The 18284-nt window shown below is 43.1% G+C and overlaps 1 protein-coding gene across 1 annotated transcript in view; it reads left to right on the top strand.

Annotated features, from left to right (window-relative positions):
* The window catches only part of IPO5 (importin 5), a 358310-nt gene that overhangs the window by 142363 nt on the left and 197663 nt on the right, over positions 1–18284 (top strand). The window contains 5 exon segments of the mRNA XM_030201357.1: positions 3875–3981; positions 13829–13953; positions 14073–14162; positions 14254–14427; positions 17785–18003. Of these exon segments, the coding sequence (XP_030057217.1) occupies positions 3875–3981; positions 13829–13953; positions 14073–14162; positions 14254–14427; positions 17785–18003 (715 nt within the window).

Below are 18284 nucleotides of genomic sequence, written 5' to 3'. Positions count from 1 at the left end.
AGTTTCTGAGATGGACGTCCTTGGTTTCAGTTATCGCCAAAAATGGGGGACGACGATCTCTAAGGTCGACCTAAATGTTGAGATTTGGGCATCCCCGACCGTATTATCGAAATGAAAGATGGACGCCCATCTTGTTTCGATAATACGGGTTTCCCCACCCCTTTGCCGGGACGTCCTGTGAGGACGTCCTCAGGAAAACTTGGGCGCCCCTTTCGATTATGCCCCTCTAAGGGGTTAAAATAGCCTCAAAAAGGTGAGATTTTATTCTGGGTTTGAATAGGACTAGAGACGGAGCATGACATACTAACTCGGGAAGTCTATTCCAGGCATGCAGTGCGGTAAGATGGAAGGAATGGGTTTGACGGTGGAGGAGAAGGGTGTGCAGATAAGAATGACTGACTTGATGACCAATATTCCTGGGGAGAGGTGTAAAGAAAAATGAGATACTGAGGAATGCACTTGTAAGTCAGTAGGAGGAGTTTGAACTGTATATAGAAATGGATATGAAACCATTTAAGTGATTTAGGGAAGGGGTTATGTGAGTTTAATGATACTGGCGGAAGATAAGTCATGCAGCAAAAATTTGAATGTAATTTATCATGAGCATTAACACTGGCAGGAGTTTTTGTTAAATAAAGGATTATGTTCCCACTCAGTTTAGATCCTTTTTGTGTGCACCTATTGCTGTCCAACAAATCTGTTGGAACAATTTGAGATTTTAGTCAATACCGAAGTTAGCAAGTAATTAAAAATCTTTATTTTTTTTTCTGAAACATCTTCAGCCTGCAGTTTCCTCTCAATGAACTGGATAACTTGATATGCAAAAAATATTATATTTATAGTTAACAACGTCAGTGATAGTTGCATGTCAAAAATTAACTCATTGACCAATGACCGAGTACTTAATAGATCTACAAGGTTCTAGAGAATGTAAAAATTGATCCACGTAAATTGATAAAGGCTCCAAAATGTATCCTATAGGTGCTATAGAATGTCCCAATTCAAGATGGAATTCCAGCATTCTGCAATGTCCTTATCAGTATCACACACATGAGGATCTGTTGATTCTTAATACTTATGAAATATGTTTCACTATACAATATTTTTTAATGTTAAGTTTGTATTCACTCAATACACCAGGGGTGTTCAGCCTTGGCCCTCGCCAGGTCTGTTTTTCAGGATTTCCTCAATATGCATGAGATCTATTTGCATTCAATCGAGGAAATCCTGAAAAAACAACCTCACAAGGTCCACGGTTGAACACCCCTGCAGTACATTAACCTGCCAGATAATACAGTGCATAATTACTGTTCAATGGGAAGTTGATGTGTCAAGTTGAGATAACATTTTTATGTAATGCTTATAAGTATGCCTGTTTTCCCTTCTAGATTAACATTCCGTTGCCTCAGGTACATATTTAAATTGTAAGATCTTAAGGGATAGTAAATGTCAGCAGGTAGACCTGCATAGTCCATCCAGTTTGCCCAACAAGTTGGCCAGAGTTGAGTCTGGTGCAGTGCACAGGTTCTACATGATTAAACACTGAAACTTTCTCTTCTTGCCAGTTTTGGGGCATAGACTGCCCCAAATTAGTCTGCCAGGCGCCGGTTCTACTTAGTTGCTAGTGAAGCCTACTCCAGCCTTGAAACTTGATCTGTTTTTGCCATTTGCGGGACCCAAACCTTGGAAGTCCGACTGGCATTGGTCTTGCTTCCCAACCTCTGAAGCTGCTGTTGAAGTTCATTCCAGCTATAAGGTCATTTAAATTTTGCTTAAATTGGATTCCATCGTTTTTCTATATAGTGAACCTCTGTTTATCCTACACATTCTTGAATTCTGTCACCGTTTTTGTCTTCACAGTCTTTCTTGTGAGGGTATTTCAGGCATCTACCACCCTTTCTGTGAAAAATTATTTCCTGATGTCGCTCCTAAGTCATCCTATCCTGCGTATTTAAACATCTGTATCATATCCCCTCATACCTCCATTCCTGTAGGGCAGTGGTTCTCAACTCATTCCTCAGGACACATTTAGCCAGTTTGGTTTTCAGGATACTCACAGTGAATATGCACGAGATATATATTAGTATGCATTACTTCCATTGTATGCAGATTTATCTAGCAATATTCATTGAGAGTATCCTGAAAATCTAACTGGGTAATATGTCCCAAGGACTGGGTTGAGAACCACTTCTCTAGGGTGTACATATTGAGATCTTCAAGTCTTTTCTCATACATCTCTTGGCAGAAGCCCCCTATTTTTGTTGCCTTCCTCTGAACGGTTTCAAATCTGTTGATGTCCTTGGTGTGATATAGCCTCCAAAATTGAACACGATACTCCAAAAGGGGTCTTACCAGTGACTTGTACAGGGCCATTAACACCACCTTTCTTCTGTTGGAGATGCGTGTCTATATAGCCTTGCATTCTCCTGGCTACAATCACCACCATGTCACATTATTTTATTGCCTTAAGGTCCTCCAACACTATCGCCCCAAGGTTCCTCTCCTGATCTATGCTTTTCAGCCTCTCACTCCATAGCAAATACAACTCTTTTGGATGTCTGCACCCATGTGCATCACTCTATTCTTTGCATTAAATTTTAAATGCCAAACATTAGACCATTCTGCTGTTCTTTTTAGATCACTTCTCATGTTGTCCACTCCCTCATTTCTTCTGAGATGTCTATTCTGTTGCAAATCTACGCATTGTCTGTAGAAGGGTAAACTTTTCCTTCTTATCCTTCAGCAATGTCACTCACAAATTTATTGAATAGAATAGGCTCCAATACTGATCCTTTGGACACTCCACTACTCACCCTTTTTCCCTCTGAGTGAATTCCATTCACTACTATCCTCAGTCAGCTGCTAATCCAATTCACCGCTATGGATCCTAACTTCAGTCAATTCAATTTGTTCACAAGCTTCCTATGAGGAACTGTGTCAAACGCTTTGCTGAAGTCCAAATAGGCCACATGTAGTGTGTGCCCTTGATCAGTTCTGTGGTCACCCAGTCAAAGAAATCCAGTCGTTTTGACATGATTTTCCTTTGGTAAAGCCATGTGGCCTCAGATATTGTAAGCCATTTTCCTACCTGAAGTGAGGCTTTACCAGCCTGTAGTTTCCCACTTCTGTCACCGTTTTTGTGGAGAAGAACCACATCTGCTGTTCAGTCCCATGGAACCTCTTTTGTCTCCAAGGATCTATTATACAAATACCCAGTGTACCTGAATGTAACTCACCTTGAGTTACTACTGAAAAAGGTGTGATCAAAATCTAAATAAATAAAACTCTTTAAGGGCCCACCAGAACCTCTTTGAGCTCCTTCAGTATCCTTGGGTGTATCTCATATGGCCCCATGGCTTTGTCCACTTTTAGGTTTTCCAGTTGGTCATAAACACTTTATTCCGTGAGCAGAGCGATATCTACTCCCATATATGCATTTGTCAGCCAACAGTGGTCATTTTCCAGGATTTCCTTCTGTGACTACATTTAGTGTGTTCACCTTTTCCTCATCACTCTACACATACTTGAATGTAATTTGCCTTGAGTACTACAAAAAAGGTGTGATCCTAAATAAATGAATAAAATGTATATCCATTTTGATACCATGCGAAAACTTAAGCTGTAGAGTAGAAAAAACCTTTAGTATTGAGGGACGCTTCTAAGTGTCAGATTTGGCTGCCTTCTAGAGCTTTTGTCAAGATTACAGTAGAAACTCATGTGAGCAGCAAGCAAATTCTTACATGGGCTATTTCTGCTTGGTGGTACTACTGCTTGCCCTATGCTGCTTTTTTCAGTGTGCACATCTATGAAATGCCAAGGAGCTTCCATTCCTTATTTGTCCTGTCCTTGCAAATTGTGTTTAATCTTTCTCTAGCAATGCGGTTGCTGGTGAGAGTGCGTTAGACAGAATGGCATGTGGCCTTGGTGGAAAACTTGTCTTGCCAATGATTAAAGAACACATCATGCAGATGCTGCAAAATGGTAAGCATTTAAAGTAAAATCCAGTAAGAGGTCATTTTGAAAAGTGGAAATTAAAAAATCCAATACATTCTTTTGGTTTGTCTCTTGTAATGCATTCTTTTGACAAGAAAATGCCTTATGTCCTGGTTGACTTCCTGAGTTTCACTACTGCAGGTTTGTGACATGGTGGGGCATTGTGCATACAGACAACAGAGGCATCTGAGGCCTTCAGGCCTTCGAGCTGTCTTGTCAGGCACAGGTATATGGACGACGCCGGGGTGTAAGGGAATAAAGGACATTGTGATGGAAGATTATTCTGGCTGCCAGAGACCTGGAGTTAGTCAGAGTTGTAATGTCAAAATTGCTCAAGGCATTGGGGCTTCCACCTCTTGACCCCATTAAGAGTTATGTTAAAGGATCTCAACTCAGAGGATTTCTGAATTAGAAGCTTTATTATGCAGAGATTCCATCTTTCAAGTTACAAAAGTTGGTATCTTGATCAGGACATTCCCATCCTTCCTTTCAAAAGTGGGATATTTTTTTCTATGTAGGTCAGATTCTCATGCTTACCTCCTTCCACAGACAAGAGTGTGGAGAAGAATTATTATTAATTTCTTTTTATAATTTTCAAAATAAATGACAAGTAATAATCTTACAATGTCACAGCAATACAGCAGTATAATAATTTTTAAACATATATAATAGTCTTCCATTATTTACTCAAAAATATAAACAATAGGTAAACATATGTAACTATTATTCCATTTATCCATTATTCTTCATTTTTGCTTCCTTAGACCACTATAAAAGAGGGGGGGGGGGGCAGTCATACATATTAGAGAAGATTCTTACATATCATATACTCATATAAAAAGAAAGGCTTCATGCTGCTCCCAGATCTATTCTTTAGGCTTCAAAGATTTAGAATCTAGAAAAGATTTTAAATGGTCTGGTGAGAAGAAAACATACTTTTAGTCCTAATCGGACTATACATTTACAAGGGTAGGCCAAGAGAAAAGTTCCACCCACTTCCAAAGTTTTTTGTTTCATTTCCAAAAACATTTTTCTTCTCTGTTGAGTGGTTTTTGTGACATCCTGAAACATCCAAATTTTTCCACCAGCAAATAGAGGATGAATTTCTAAAGTATAATCTCATTATTGCATTCAAATCTTGTTCAAAAACAAACAAAATTAACAATGTTACTCTCTGGGTTATAACTTCAAGGGATTGTTCTAATATTGCCGATATATTTTCCAAATCCAAACTTTTATCTTCAGGAACACCTGTTTCTCCTTTCCTTTCTTTTGTGGTAAATAGAAAATCTTATTTATTGGAGGAAATGCTTCCGGGGGCATTTTCAAAATTTCAGTTGAATATCTTTTAAACATATCTAAAGGCGAAATTCCAGGAGTCTGGGAAATTCAGGATCCTTAAATTTAAATGTCTATTATAATTTTCTATTTGCTCAATTTTGTTATGAAGAAAAAGTTTGTCTTTTCCAACAGCTGTTTTGAATTCGGAAAATTGACCTACCTCTTGTTGTTAAACTTTCACTCTATCTGAAAGTTCATCTTTAATTTTTTCAACCGTACCTTGTAATTCTCCGAATCTGGCGGTTAAAGCACTTCACCTCGAGATTCTTGAATGGAAACCTCCATTTTCTTCAAAACCAGCCATATTGTTTCTAGGTTAACCTCCATAGTTTTTCCTGAGTTCCCCGCATCAGCTGGGGACTCTAACACCAGAGACTTCTGCTGCAGTTTGGAATCCCGATCGGGGGGCTCACTGCTCGCACTTCCGGCGGGGTTTACCTCACCCTTCCTCAATGCAGCCTCTCTTGGACATGGAGGTATTTTTGGAGCTGGAGGTGGGGATAAAGATGTCTCATTTGCCCGTAGAGAGTCGTCTTCAGGCATCTCTACAGCGGGTCCCATCCCTCTCAATCCCATCTGGGAGACTCCGGTCAGGAAACGTTCCAAAGTTGGCTGAAGCAGCCACGAGGATGAGGTAGGCGGGTTCCCACCCTCGTTGCGCCGTTCCTCTTCGTGTGTGGCATTACAACAGGAATTTTCAAAAGTTTTAGGCGCTGAACAAAAAGCCAAACTCTGAAGAGGTTTCAGAGTTTCCGGAGCGTTTCACCTTGCGACCGGGTGCATCGCCATCTTGACACGCCCCTCGTCAAGAAGAATTTACATTTTGAAAACTGGACATTAATTCTTTGATGGTTCCAGGAGGGCTGAAAGAGATGATTTCATTAGCTTATTTTTTTGATAGGAAAACAGCCTTCTACAGGCTTGAGTGCATTCTACCAGAGGTATAGCAACTTCATGGGTGGAATTGCAAGTGGTGTCTCCAGTTGACATCTGCAGGTCAGTGGCGTTGCTTAATGCTTTTGTAAGGCATTATTAGCTTGATGTAGGTGTGCAAATGGAGGTGGAATTCAGGGCAAAGTTATTCAGGCAGGGATGTCAAGGTCCCACCCATCGTAAGGAATGCTTTGCTTCATCCCACAGGTTCTGTACTGGTCTGCTGTGTATGCTAAGAAAAGAGAAATTTAGTTCTTACCTGCTAATTTCTTTCCTTTAATCCCATCAGATCAGTCCAGAGGCCCTGTTTAGTATGATGATTGAAGCACTCTAAATTGCTGTAATCTTGCTCCTTTCATTGTGGTTAACAAGTGTCAAGTTTCTTCTCATATTCATTGTTCTTGTGCTTAACTGTTTCAAATTATTTAAGGACAATAGACTAATATGACTCATCTGAAAGGAAAAACATGTGGTCCATTGTTGTCATTGGAAATGCTGAATAATTAAGGATGCATGGTGCCCTTATAAGGCAAGAGATCACAGCACTTGGTTCTGTCTCCATCTGCTAGCAGGTATAACCCACAGGTTCTGTATTGGTCTGTTCTAGATGGATTAAAGGAAAGAAAATTAGCAGATAAGACCTAATTTCTCCATACAATCTATCTGGAAAAGAGCAGTGGTACAAGAATCTGGCAAGTCTGAAAGAGGACTAGATCTGCAAATTTGGAGATTTTCAACAGTAGAAGTAGAGATACTGTGACTTAGTGGAAGTCAAGAGGAAATAATTCTGCTTAATAATCAGAATGCTGAAAGTGGGAGACCTGCTTATTGCCTTGTTTCAACTGGAAGGTTAGACCCTACTGGGACAACACAGCTTGACCCAAAGATGTGGGAATTGGTGTTCCATCCGAAGGATACTTGGTAGCACTTAAAGGCAACTCAATAAGAAGAGTTCATAAATTATTCTTGACTTGCTCTAGATTGAGGGCTTGGAGGATCAGGGTGAAGTGGAGAAACAGAGCCTGCAGTTGTGACACTTTAGGTACAGTGATGATCAGTTGACCAGAAGAGTTCTGAAACTGGAGATATGAGAGTGAAGTGAGAGTTGCAAGCAGCAGAGCTTACAACTTATTTATTTATTTATTTATTTGTTACTTATATCCCACATTTTCCCACACATGCAGGCGCAATGTGGCTTACAGAGAATTACATAAGAGTACAAACTTAACAGCTTAGGCAAGCATAAAGAAGTAAACTTGGCAGGCAAAGTGGTAAATTCAACTTTAGATCTCAGAAGAAGCTAAGTGGGGATTAGATATAAGGTGGCACGGGCCATGGCTAAGCTCTATCCCCTTCCACAGGAAGACAGAGATTCTTTAAAGCCTCCTACTGTGGATGCCGTAGTGACGGCGGTGACTAAGGCTACTGCAATTCCTGTAGATGGAGGGGCTGCCTTGAGGGACCCTCAGGACAGGAAACTGGAAACATTTCTGAAGCGCAGTTTTGATTTATCGGCGCTGGCTTTGCAGGCTTCAGTTTGTGGAGGTCTGGTGGCTCGAGCATGTTTCCGCTGGGCTGAGCGGCTGCTAGATGCTCCGCAGGTTGATAGAGCCGCCTTAGTGCAGGATTTGGCAAAGTTGGAGATGGGCTCGTCCTTCTTGGCAGATGCGCTCTATGATTTGTTGCGTGCATCGGCGAAGAATATGACCCTCGCAGTGGCGGCTCGAAGGGCCCTGTGGTTGCGGGGCTGGCTGGCAGATGCCGCGTCCAAGGCAAAGTTGTGTTCGCTTCCCTTTAAGGGCGCCTTGCTTTTTGGAGACGAGTTGGATAAGTTGGTTAGGGGTCTTGGTGATACTAAGATCCCGCGGCTTCCAGAGCTTCGGCCTAAGGCGTCTAGGGGCTCTGCGGTGCGAGGCCGTTTTCAGGAAGCTAGACGGTATCGGCCGGGTAGGTCCTCGGGGGGGGGGTTCCGGGGTCGTTATTTTCAGAGAACCCAGCCCTTTCGTGGGGGCCGCCGGGGGGGGCGAGCTGCCTCTTCGGGAGCGGCCAGCACGTCCCGTGTGTCGCAATGATGGTTTGGGGGTCCAGCCTCTGGTTCGTGTGGGGGCTCGCTTACGCTTGTTTTACCAGAGGTGGGCCCAAATCACGTCAGACCAGTGGGTGTTGCAGATAGTGCGAGACGGGTACGCGCTGGAGTTCAACGGTCCTCTGTCCGATTTCTTTCTCGTCTCTCCCTGTCATTCAAGGCGCAAGGCAAGGGCAGTGCGAGACACTCTGTCGCGTCTGGTAGATTTAGGCGCTGTGGTGCCTGTTCCGACAGAAGAACGAGGTACCGGCTGTTACTCCATTTACTTCGTGGTGCCAAAGAAAGAGGATTCTTTTTGGCCCATTTTAGACCTCAAGAGGGTCAATGCGGCTCTAAAGATTCCTTCCTTTCGGATGGAAACGTTGCGCTCGGTCATTGTAGCAGTTCAGGAAGGGGAATTTCTGACTTCTTTGGATTTGACAGAAGCTTATTTGCACATCCCCATTCTGGAGGCGCACCAGCGTTTTCTTCGTTTTGTGGTGTTAGGGAGTCACTTTCAGTTTTGTGCGCTCCCGTTCGGCCTGGCTACGGCTCCTCGCACTTTCTCCAAGGTGATGGTGGTCGTGGCAGCGGCGTTACGGTTGCAGGGCATTTTGGTGCATCCGTATCTCGACGACTGGTTGATTCGAGCCAAAACGCAGGCGGAGAGCGAGGAGGCTACCGCCCGGGTGGTGACCTTTTTGCAGTCGCTGGGTTGGGTTGTCAATCTGGCCAAGAGTCACCTAGTTCCGTCACAGTCTCTAGAATATCTGGGAGTTCGGTTCGACACAGAGCGAGGCCGGGTGTTTTTGACGGCTCCTCGCATTTCCAAACTGCAGCTTCAGATACGTCAGCTCCGAGCTCAGAGGGCGCCTGCGGCACGGGAGTATCTTCAGGTGTTAGGTCTGATGGCTGCGGCTATAGAGGTAGTACCTTGGGCCAGGGCCCACATGAGACAGTTGCAGAGCTCGTTGTTGACTCGTTGGTCCCCTCAGTCCCAGGAGTTGGAGGAGCGGTTAGCGCTGCCGGAGAGGGTTCGGCGCAGCCTCCGCTGGTGGCTTCACACTCCGAATCTAGCGAAGGGTATGCCGCTAGAGGTGCCAAATTGGGTGGTACTGACCACGGATGTGAGTCTGTTAGGCTGGGGGGCGCATTGTCTAGGGCAGGTGGCCCAAGGGCGATGGACGTCGGAAGAGGCGTCGTGGTCCATCAATCGCCTGGAGACTCGAGCAATTCGGTTGGCTCTTCGGTCCTTCCAGAGTCTGCTAGAGGGCAAGGCGGTCAGGGTTCTTTCCGACAATGCCACGGCCGTAGCTTATGTGAATCGGCAGGGGGGGACGAAGAGCCCGGGATTAGCTGTAGAGGCAGCGGAGCTGTTGGGGTGGGCAGAGGCTCATCTTCAAGCTCTGTCGGCAGGTCACGTAGCAGGAATGGACAATGTGGACGCGGATTATCTGAGCAGACACATGTTGGATCCCGGAGAGTGGGCTCTCCATCACTCAGTGTTCGAGCGGATAGTGTTGCAGTGGGGTCGGCCGGTGTTGGATCTCATGGCATCGGCCGACAATGCGCAGGTCGCGCGGTACTTCAGTCGTCGAAGAGATGCTCGAGCCGAGGGTCTCGACGCGTTGGTTCTGCCGTGGCTGACTCAGCAGTTGCTCTATGTGTTTCCGCCGTGGCCGCTGGTGGGCCGCATGGTGCAGCGGATCGGTCGTCATCCCGGCTTAGTGATTCTGATAGCGCCCAATTGGCCTCGTCGGCCATGGTACGGAGATCTGGTGCGGTTGTTAGTGCAGGATCCTTTTCCCCTGGGGTCTCGGGTGAGACTGGTGCAGGGACCGATCGAGATGGCCGACCCCTCTCCATTCTTGCTTACGGCTTGGCTCTTGAAAGGCACAGATTGAGAAAGAAGGGTTTCTCGGCCAGGGTCATTGATACAATGTTGCGGTCGCGTAAGAAGTCCACATCGTTGGCTTATGTGCGGGTGTGGCGCATCTTTGAGAGTTGGTGTCTTGAACGGAATGTTGTCCCCTTGCGGGCTTCGGTGATGGAGGTTTTGGAGTTTTTGCAGGATGGTTTGGATAGGGGGCTCTCCCTTTCTTCCCTGAAGGTGCAGGTGGCTGCTTTGTCTTGTTTCAGAGGTAAGATTCGAGGAGTCTCCTTGGCAGCTTCTCCGGACGTAGGGCGGTTCCTGAGGGCAGTGAAGTTGATTCGGCCGCCCCGTCGTCCGATGGTTCCGCCTTGGGATTTGAATGTGGTCTTGGAGACTCTGGTGGGGCCTCCGTTTGAACCATTGGCGTCCATCACATGTAAGGATCTTACCTTGAAGACAGTTTTTCTGGTGGCCATTGCTTCCGCTCGTAGAATTTCAGAGTTGCAAGCCTTGTCTTGTAGGGAACCTTTTCTGTCCTTTGCGAAAGAGAAAGTGACTTTGAGGACGGTTCCTTCCTTTGTTCCTAAGGTGGTTTCAGCGTTCCATGTGAATCAAGTGATCTCGTTACCGGTGTTGGGGGATCGTTCGGGGGATGCCTCTCAGCGTCGGTTGGCTAAGTTGGATGTTCGGCGCGCCTTGCGGTCCTATTTGAGCAGAACGAGAGAATTCCGGGCTTCGGATAGGTTGTTCGTTTTGTTTGGAGGTCCCAAGAGAGGGGCTGCGGCCTCCAAGGGGACTCTGGCTAGGTGGTTGAAGGAGGCTATTGCCTCGGCTTATTTGTTGAGGCGGCGTGCGGTGCCCCCGTTACTTAAGGCGCATTCAACTCGGGGGGTTGCTGCTTCCTGGGCAGAGAGTAGTTTTGTTCCTCCGCAGGATATTTGTAAGGCAGCGGCATGGTCCTCCATTCATTCCTTTGTGAAGCATTATAGGATTGACGTTCAGGCAAAGGAGGATGCATGTTTTGGAGCGGCTGTACTGACTTCTGCGTTTCGAGGGTCCCACCCTTAAGTTTCTACTGCTTTGGTACTTCCCACGCGTCTTGACCGGTCTGGAGGGTCGCTGAGGAAGGTGAAATTAGGCCTTACCTGCTAATTTTCTTTCCTCTAGACCCTCCAGACCGGTCAAGAGCCCGCCCTATGGATTTTCAGAGATATTGTTCGTATCAGAAGTATTTGAGCCGTGTTCTGCTATGGATTTTCAGAGATATTGTTCGTATCAGAAGTATTTGAGCCGTGTTCTGCTATGACTATTCCTTTTCTTTCGTTGGGCCGGAGAGTTTTCTTCGCCCATAATATTTGACAGAGCGGGGCGCTTGTCGTTCCGTCTGTCTGAGCACACTGTTGGTGTTGACTATTGGTTTTCCAGGTACAGGGGTTTTATAGTTCAGAGTTCAGGTTGCAGGGGGTTTTTTCTCTGCTTTGCTAAGTGTATACTGGCTTCTGTGGGATGGGCACAGGTTATATGTACATAGTTGAAGTTAGTGTTCTCAGTCTCCCTCTGCTGGTAGGCGAGCATAACCCACGCGTCTTGACCGGTCTGGAGGGTCTAGAGGAAAGAAAATTAGCAGGTAAGGCCTAATTTCACCTTTCCAGTTGGTAGTATTTAGCAGGAAGTTGAAGTATAGTTTTGAATAACAACCAAATCATAAAGAAATTAAGATGCAGATCCAAAGAGAGCATGACAAAAACACACATTGCAAATATTGGCCTTCTGTGGCTCTTTGAGCAAGATGAGAGAGGTTCCAGAAGGGAGTTTGAGGTAGGCACAGACTATTTTTTAAAGGAGTAACAATGGTGAATAGAGGCATCCCAAAAAGACCACAATAAAGAATCTGAAAATAATAATCAGGAACCAACCTATGGAGGTTACTGAGCATTAAACACTGTAGTAAAGTTTTGGATATATAATATCTGTGCTTTTGTTTGGGAAATCTGGGTATGGTCTGTGTGTTTGAACTGAGAAGTAAAAGTTTTGTAAACCTGCCAGGTGGAGTTTTTCCTTGACTGGAATGTGACAGATTAAAACTGAAGGATTGCAGGTTGGAGCTGTAATTGCATACCCAGTCCCTTCTTATAAGAGCTTATTTATAGGTGACAATTCATTACTCCAAGTTGGTTTTGGAGATAGCCTGGTGACACACACTTATGGCAGCACTGGTGGTCCATGAAAGGTTGGCTTCCGTTTGAAAAGATATGCAAAACTGCCACATTGAGTTCCAACCACACATTCACATCCCACTACTATTTTGGACACTGACTCCAAATATAATGGGAGCTTTGTTATGTCTCGTCCTCCAGAGCCCCAACCCTATTCAGCATAGGAACTTTTATATTTAAGATTGCCACCATTTAGAAGAGAGAATAGAATGATATCAAACATGTTTTTATCCTGTTGGTGGTGATGGTATTGGTGATTTGTTTTTGTTTGAAAGCAACCCTTAACCACAGAGTCTGTAACAGCCTTTCTCTGAAGGCAGCAGTATATAGGAAGTCATTCAAACCCATATTTCTCCATTTGAAAGTGGCAGCACAGTGAGAATTCTTGTACAAGTTATGAATATTTATTGAAGTGTTTTTTGGGCAGTGTTACTATCAGCATCTGCCATGATGTGTGCCACCTTACTCTTCTCTCTTTGGAAAAAACACTTGTTATAATTAACTAGGCTAAATCTTCATAATGAATGCCTTTCTGGAATTAAACAATACTACAACCTATATATCCAGATGTTTGGGATTTCAGCCAAGGAATTTTTCAAATAAAAGCCAACATGATTATGTATAAGGAAGATGCTGCATAGTGTAAGATTCTGCATATAACACTACTTTGGTCATCTGACTGGAGCATTCCTCAAATCTTTCCCAATTAGAAGTACTTTAACAAAATCCAACAAGGTAACATGAATTGGCAGTCTCAGCAGATGGGTAGAAAGAGCATTCAAAACAAGTTATCCTCTCCCTTTTGAAGGTAGTTCCTGTAACACAGCACTTAAAATACTTTACCAGATTGATACGAGTAAACTGTATAACTGCTTCTACTTCCATACTTTCTCTAGGGAAAAAATGGACTGTGTTGGCCACTTTGGAATTTTTCATAACCCAAATATGCTAGAAACATTAAAAGTATCAGAGGAAAATAAAATCCTCTATGTACATAAGACTATATTGTGGGAATTTTGGGGTTGGGAGTAGAGTGGGCTCCCTCCCCCCCCCCCCTCATATTCTTTCAGCTCTGTGGACACACAAACATACATACATTTAGTTCCCTGTGAAGCTTTAATAACGATTTTGGTTTTGAGGACATTTTTGCGAGGAACATCTGTAAACTTGCTGTGATTTACTTCAAATTAGTGGCAACTAAAATACTACACAGAAATATATGAAACGTTGATGTATAAAATAACTATTCATGCTTTTGAGTGGTAAAGTAAATATTCTGTGTAAGCTAGAACTCTACCCCTTCCATGTTAGATAAGCGCTTGTTTTGGTACCCTACATTACTTTGGATTGTTTGCACCTTTAATGTGGTATCTGCCTGCTGCCCACCATTTCTATTATGCTTTGCAGCTGAATGGAAGTATAGATATGCTGGCCTAATGGCCTTGTCTGCCATTGGAGAAGGCTGCCATCAGCAGATGGAAGGGATTCTAAATGAGATAGTGAACTTCGTCCTACTTTTCCTTCAAGATCCTGTAAGTTTATTTGGTTTCTTTTTTTGGTTTTGATTTTTGTCTTCACTTTAAGTACTTGGTTCTTTAAAACCTGTTTTTGACCATAAATAATCTGAACACCTCAAAACCTGATTTTTCAGCATTCAAGAGTGAGATATGCAGCCTGCAATGCCATTGGTCAAATGGCTACTGATTTTGCTCCAGGATTTCAAAAAAAATTTCATGAGAAGGCAAGTAGCAAACAACCCAGTTATGAGTGACATGAAAAACCCTATACTTTGCATTATGACTTTTTTTTTTTTTGTGCAATCTGTTCCACAGGTCATTGGAGCACTTTTGCAGACCATGGAGGACCAGGCCAATCCACGGGTCCAAGCTCATGCAGCTGCTGCACTCATCAACTTTACTGAAGACTGTCCCAAATCTCTCCTCATTCCATACCTGGATAATTTGGTTAAACATCTCCATTCCATTATGGTGGTGAAACTGCAGGAGGTACAGTGGTATTCATGTGATGTGATTATATATTTTACTAACAGGTGTACTGCTGCAGTTACCTTAACGTGTGAAGTCTATACTATATTCATAAAATTCAGATTGAAAATTCTAATTTTCCAGGGCTGTTCATCCCTCCTGCCTCCCTGATCTCAATCTGAACTGGTAATGATACTTGTGGGAGCAGATGAGTACAGAAGTATCTTCTATACTCTGTGTGTGACACTTTCAATTATTCTTTGAGGATCTGTTTTTTGTTTTGTTTTTTGTTTTTTTGCCATCAGCGCTAACTTTTCTGATTATGATTTAGGCTTTTGTATAGATGTTCATATTAACTTATGCCCCATGTACTTCAAGTTTTGATGTGTTGTGCAATTTTGTCCTGTTATTTCCCCTCTCCCCTGTGAATAGTTTCTACATTTATTGTATTGCTTTGTAAGTAGCTAACAATAAACGTAGAAATTATTCACTGAAGTCCATTGTAGCGCTCAACTAGGCCATTGTTAGTGGGTTTATAAATACATCTGATAAATTTTGTAGATTGTAAACATCTTAAATTTTTTTTGAAAATTTGCGGTATATCAGATTGAACCTTGAATCTACCCTTGTTTCATATGGAAAAAAACATAGTGGTTGTAGCAGTTCGGCAAGGAGTTCTTACAGCTCTCTGCCTCACAGAGAAGATCTTCACATTCCAATTTGTTAGTCTCATCAGTGGTTTCTATATTTTGCTGTTTTAAGGCAGTGTTTTCAGTTTTGCATACTGCCGTTCAGGCTCATGACTGCTCCCTACTCCTTTTTTAAGGTCATGGTGGTGGTGGCAGCTGCAGTCTTAGCAAAGAGGGAATTCTAGTCTATCCCTGTGTGGACGATTGGTTGATCCAGGCAACATTCTTTTCAGGAGAGTGTACAGGTCACAGCTGGGGGGTCATTGGTTTTCTGGAGCATCTAGGTTGGGTAGTAAGTCTAACCAAGAATTCTCTTCCATCTCCAGACTCTTGAATATCTAGTGGTGCGTTTTGGTACTTTGTTGGGTCAAGTGTTTTTACTGCTGCAGAGGATTCTCAAGCTGCAGGGACAAGTTTGCAGTTTCCTGTTAGGACCCCTCTGGCCAGGGATTTCCTTCAGGTCTTCGGTTCGATGATGGCCACTCAAAGTGATTTCTTGGGCAAGAGTGCATATTAGTTCCCTTCAGTTGTCTGTCCTCTCTGTGAACTCCTCAGCAACAGGACTTGGACAAGCATCTCTCTCTATGAGAGGAGGTGAGATGCAGACTGCACTGATGGCTATACAAGGCCAATCTTATGAGGGCCACAAGTAGCCAGTCCCTGGAGTAAATGGTGGGGACTACAGATGCCAACTTCAAGGGCGTGAAGGGCTCACTGTCCATTGGAGGGAGATGTATGCTTTATAGTGGTCTGACCACGGTGTGGGTATCCATCTTGTATCTGCTAGTGTAAGGTTTAAGTCTGCATCAAACTTGTGTGTGTGAATGTCTAGTGTATGTCCTTTATTGTGCGTTGGTTGTGTGTTTGGTATGTGAAGATCCCATAACTGTAAGAATTCTTTGCATTCCTGGGTGCTTGTTAAGGTGAGATCTTCACGGTGCAGGTTGATATCTCCTATTATGATATGGTTTGAGGTGGAGACACATGTGTTCGAGATGAAGTCCATGAAGTGTGTTTGGGAGTCTTGCCAATTGCCCTGGCGGTCTGTAGAGTAGGATTGCGTTGAGGTATTCCTGCAAGTTTGGGTGATTAATTCTTACCGAGGCAATTTCAAGTTGTGGTAGAATAGATTCAGCTGTGGTTGTGATGGTGAACTTGGATTTGTGTATTATGTCTATTCCACCTCCTCTTTTTTTTTTCCATTTCTTGTCCAGTGGGTTATTTTGTATCCTGGTGGGCATAGATCTAAGATTATGGGGTCTTTAAGGTCATGGATCCAGGTTTCAGTGATGAATAAGAAGTCAAGTTTGTCTGTGGTGATCCAGTCTGTTATAATCTCTGTTTTATTTACTACTGATCTGGCGTTTACGTATCCCAGTTGGACTGAATGGTAAGATTCAGTATGGGATTTAGATGTGTTGATTACCACCTGCATCAGATCATATACTCCACTAAGGACTAGATCTAGAATTTGTTTCTCCTTTTGTTAGCTTCTGTACCTGCTGCTCCATGATGCAGTCGTTGATTTCATCAAGGAATATTGCCTTCCTGAAATGCCCTGATGTTTTCATTTACCCAGTCAATACCGGGGTAGTTGAAATCACCCATTATTATTATTGTATTCCTCAGTTGGTTAGCCTCCCTAACATTTCTACATCCGTCTGTTCATCCTGGCCAGGCGGACGGTAGTACACTCCTATCACTATCCTTTTCCCCTTTACACATGGAATTTCAATCCATAGGGATTCCAAGATGTGTTTTGTTTCCTGCAGAATTTTGTCTATTTGATTCAAGGCCCTTCTTAACATACAATGCTACCCCTCCACCTATTCAGTCCACCCTATCACTATGATATAATTTGTACCGTGGTATGACAGTGTTGCACTGGTTATCCTCCTTCCACCAGGTCTCAGACATGCCTATATCTAATTTTTCATTTAGTGCAATAACTCTCCCAACTTATTTCTTAGGCTTCTGGCATTCGCATATAGACATTTCAAACTATTTTTGTTCTTTACATCTTGCTCAGCAGTTGACGGTGTAAATTCGTAATTTTTTGTCTGCTTTTTATTTAGACACCTGGTCTACTATGGTCTGTATTGTGACATCACTATCGAGATACCCTGTCTTCCCTGTTTTGGTGATATCTTTGAAAGATACCTTGTTTCGAACAAAGGCAATTAAATTCTTTCATCATAAAAAGTCTTTAATTTTTAAATATTGTGTTCATCTACAATGATCCGTGGCATAAACCTACAAGGACTAGACATGACCATGTTTCATTAACCATGCCTGTATCCAGGAGTCACAAGTTCTAAGTATTGTGTCACTGAATAAAAAATGCTGAGCTGTATAAGGCAGTCAAACCAGACACCTGCAGACAATGTGGAGAAACTGTATTAGTACAGCATCATTGCACGGCTCTCTATTTTGGTGTGTCGAGTCTTTGTATATTTGTGCCATGGATCATTGTAGACAAAACATTAATTACAAATTAGACTTTTTATGACTGAAGAACTTAATTGCATTTGATGAACACAGCAACTATTAAAGTTTTTTTTTTACTGTTGGATTGGCTGCCTTTGCTTTGGTTTGATTCCTCACTCTTTTACCCTATTAGTCATCTTACAGTGAATAACATATACATTTTTATTTGGTTCATCCTTTGTTTTTTTTTTAATCCTAATAGCTAATACAGAAAGGCACAAAACTTGTTTTGGAGCAAGTTGTAACTTCGATTGCCTCTGTTGCGGACACTGCTGAGGAAAAATTTGTCCCCTACTATGACCTCTTCATGCCCTCCCTGAAACACATTGTGGAGAATGCAGTGCAGAAAGAGCTGCGCCTCCTAAGAGGGAAGACCATTGAATGCATCAGCCTGATTGGCCTTGCTGTTGGGAAAGAGAAGGTATGTTATATGCTATATTTTTGAGTGATTTGATTTAACTAATTGGGATAGAATTTTTAACACTTTTTTTCCCCTGAGGAAAAAATGTTTATGTATTAGCTTTCTTTCTGTGTGCACATCATTTCTCACTGTTCAACCTATAACTCCCAAATTTTGGGAACTGTGTAAACCTTTGTGTGTCTAGTCAAAAATGTGTGGAAGGTCCTTTTTTCCCATTAAATGTATGAAACTGTCTACATTACCTTCCCAGCCATATTTTTAGGATAGGTATATCTACTGAA

Source organism: Microcaecilia unicolor, chromosome 4 (assembly GCF_901765095.1).
Source record: "Microcaecilia unicolor chromosome 4, aMicUni1.1, whole genome shotgun sequence".
Lineage (NCBI taxonomy): Eukaryota > Metazoa > Chordata > Amphibia > Gymnophiona > Siphonopidae > Microcaecilia > Microcaecilia unicolor.
The sequence above is the reverse complement of the archived record's forward strand: the minus strand, read 5'-3'. Positions and strand labels throughout refer to the sequence as shown.